Source organism: Clytia hemisphaerica, unplaced genomic scaffold (assembly GCF_902728285.1).
Source record: "Clytia hemisphaerica strain Z4C2 unplaced genomic scaffold, Clytia hemisphaerica genome assembly, whole genome shotgun sequence".
In the NCBI taxonomy this organism is placed as follows: Eukaryota; Metazoa; Cnidaria; class Hydrozoa; order Leptothecata; family Clytiidae; genus Clytia; species Clytia hemisphaerica.
This window is the reverse complement of record NW_027103704.1, coordinates 74,496-77,771: the sequence shown is the minus strand read 5'-3', so window position 1 is coordinate 77,771 and position 3,276 is coordinate 74,496. Positions and strand designations below refer to the sequence as shown.

Sequence of the window (3,276 nt, the reverse complement as noted above, 5' to 3'; positions counted from 1 at the left end):
CACGCAATCGTTCTTCATAAGACATATCACGACATTTTTGAACAAGTTTTGTTGCCCGTCTTTGTACTCCTTCAATCAGATTTACGTGTTTACGTAGAAACGGAGACCATACTGACTGAGCGTACTCCAGATGCGGGCGAACAAACGCACAATACAATGTTTTAAATGTACTTGTACTCATATTTACAAAACCTCGATTGATTATGCCAAGTATCGCGTTTGTTTTTTTGACTTGTTTGGGATGGTATCTTTTTCGTAATAGTTGATGTGCTTGTAAAGTTGGACCATGTCACAAAAGTGTCTTCTAAACTCGAGCGTAGGAAGATCTAATTCACGCAATCGTTCTTCATAAGACATATCACGACATTTTTGAACAAGTTTTGTTGCCCGTCTTTGTACTCCTTCAATCAGATTTACGTGTTTACGTAGAAACGGAGACCATACTGACTGAGCGTACTCCAGATGCGGGCGAACAAACGCACAATACAATGTTTTAAATGTACTTGTACTCATATTTACAAAACCTCGATTGATTATGCCAAGTATCGCGTTTGCTTTTTTGACTTGCTTTGCAATGTGTTCTTCAAATGTAAGTTCTGAGTCAATGAGGATTCCAAGATCTTTTTCTTCAAAGACGTGTTCCAATTGGCGTCCATCTATATGGATGAGCATGTTTGATGTTTTCAAACTTTCCTAGCGTCAGAACGTGACACTTTTCAGGATGGAATAGTAATAGCCAGTATTTCGACCATTCTACAAGTGTGTCTATATCATTCTGAAGGGAAACAGAGTCTTCGATGCAATTGACTTCTTTGAAGATTTTGGTATCATCAGCAAACAGTAGGATAGAGATGACCTTTTCAGGAAGATCATTGATGTATAGCACGAACAGCATTGGTCCCAGTACACTACCCTGTGGAATACCACTCACTACAGGGTCTGTAGTCGAGAAGGACTGGTTCACTTTTACTGATTGAGTTCAACCTGTTAGAAATGACGTTATCCATTTTAAGATTGAACCGTTGATGCCATATGCTGATAGTTTCTTGCATAGTCGACGGTGGGGTACAGTGTCGAAAGCCTTCGCAAAATCGAAGTAGACACTATCAACAACGTTTCCTTTAGAGATTCTCTCATAACATTTATCCAGATAGTACAAAAGCTGTGTCACGGTTGAACGGTTGTTAATGAAGCCATATTGTTTGTTCGATAAAAGATTATGATCAGAAAGGTGCTTCATGATGTGTTTCCTCAGTATTGATTCCATTAATTTGCACACTACTGATGTCAAACTAACAGGTCGATAATTGACTGCCAAATTCTGAGGTCCCTTGTTTTTGTAAATAGGTGTGACATGTGCCACCTTCCAATCTTGTGGTAATGAGCCTTCAACTAAAGATTTGTTCATGATTACAGCCAAGGGTAGAGACAGATAGTCAGATAATTCCGCTAGTATCCTAGGGTGTATTTCATCTGGACCGAATGACTTGTTATGGTTGAGCTCTTTCAATTGATTCTGTACCATCTCCTCAGATATATGAATATCTCTGATGGATGAATCAGTTCTCTTTTCAAATGTAGGAAGCTCACCTACTGCTTCTTTTGTGAATACACTGCAGAACTGTCGTTGAAGTATATTAGCTTTTTCGTGATCTTCATGCTTTAACGAGGTTTTGACATTTGGTGATTCAAGTAGTGATGAAACTGTAATAGAAGATTTCATCTTGTTACGCACATGTGACCAGAAGATCTTCGCTTTGGTCTTTGCGTTATCACAAATTCTTTGTTCGTAGTTCCTGTGAGCTTGTCTCATCAATTTGCTCACTCTGTTTTTTACAGGGGTGTATTTTGCTCGATTGTATTCTTTTTCTTCGGGCGATAATTTCATCCATTTCCGATGGAGGCGTCTCTTCTCTGCTATTTCTTTCCGAAGTTGAGTTTTGACGGTTTGAAAATGGTGGAGGGTGTAGATTAGCCTCGAAAGTATAGGGGGGAGCCTCAGCACTGCGTACAAAATGGCGACGAGTTTTTCTTCGGTTTCTCCTCGAACGACGACGAGTGGCAGAGGCGGTTTGGGTTTCACGATGTAAATTCTCTTCTTGCTGTCTCTGTCTGTTCGAATTTAAGATGGTTTGCTCGCGATCAAACGCTTCAAGCCGTAAAATTAATGTAGGGCGTGACCTTGAAGTTTGAATGTTTCGTAATTTGCAGGCGTCTTGTAGGGCCTCTTTAGTGAAACGTTGATATGAAGATGAATGGGTTATAGCATCAGTTCTTGTGTCTTGTTGTGGCTCGTGTTGGTTGTCTGACAAGACCGATTCCTCGTCCACCAACCGCATTGTACTTGCTCTCTTCTTAGGTGGTGGTGGTTCCTCATCAGAAGAACTAGATGATGAATTTGAAGACCTGGTGTCACTGCTCGAACCTAAAGGATCAGCCAAGCACAAGGTTAGAATTGTGAGATTTATAAAAACAAATATCTTCATGACTGCTATGAGTAACCAAGACTGACGATGTTCGAAAGAAGCGTTACTAGAGACTGAGATATTTTATATATGAGACTACGCACGAGGTCGGCTAAATTTAGAACCCAGACTTTCTGGTCAAAGTAGATCTGGTGAACGCACACGACTGACAGGGTGTAACGGGCGTTTACTAGGGCGCCGTCAAAGACTCTCTTTTCAATTAACCTGAGTTATGAATAACTCCATTTAATAAAAATATATATTTCCCAGAGCCTCAGTTGACTGGGTCTTAAAACGTAACATACATTATATGTATAAGTACAGGTTGAAATATTAAAACAGAGAAAAACAAAGGGTTAGAAAATAGTAAAAGAAAAAAACTAGTTGATATAAGCAGTAGCTTCAGTGATAATAATATCCTCCAAGTTTTCAGTTTTCTGCTTTTGGAGCACACGAGACCCACGTAAACATAAGACTGTGGATCTAATCAGAGCAAAAGCAAGTTTTGCTCTTATCCAGTTCAAAGTCTGATTAAACAGTTCATCCCTCTTGTCGGAAATCAGGATAGCTAAAGATTTGATGAAATTTGAAGCTTCTCTAGCGGCTCCCCCGTTGGTTGTGAAGATTAGGGGTGTGAAGGATCCTTGTTCCACGTTTATGATTCGATGGTTATAGTGGGTTTTCTTCTCCCTTTCATTTGCTTCGAAAGCGCTTTTGAGGCTCTTCCTAGAATACCCTGAGCGTAGGCATTGAATACCCTGACATCAAAAAATGCTCTCTGGCCTCTAGTCCAGAACCCCCTAGCGCTTAT

At 40.1% G+C, this 3,276-nt stretch overlaps 1 protein-coding gene across 1 annotated transcript; it reads right to left on the bottom strand.

The window, feature by feature from the left end:
* Positions 1 to 201: 201 nt before the first annotated feature.
* Positions 202 to 672, bottom strand: LOC136804096 (uncharacterized protein B0403.1-like). The gene has a single exon (XM_067060842.1). The coding sequence runs from the start codon at positions 670 to 672 to the stop codon at positions 202 to 204; it is 471 nt and encodes a 156-aa protein (XP_066916943.1).
* Positions 673 to 3,276: the final 2,604 nt, after the last annotated feature.

Bases quoted from the DNA above. Each gene is read 5' to 3' on its own strand.
- LOC136804096 (XM_067060842.1), bottom strand. From the start codon at position 672: ATGCTCATCCATATAGATGGACGCCAATTGGAACACGTCTTTGAAGAA.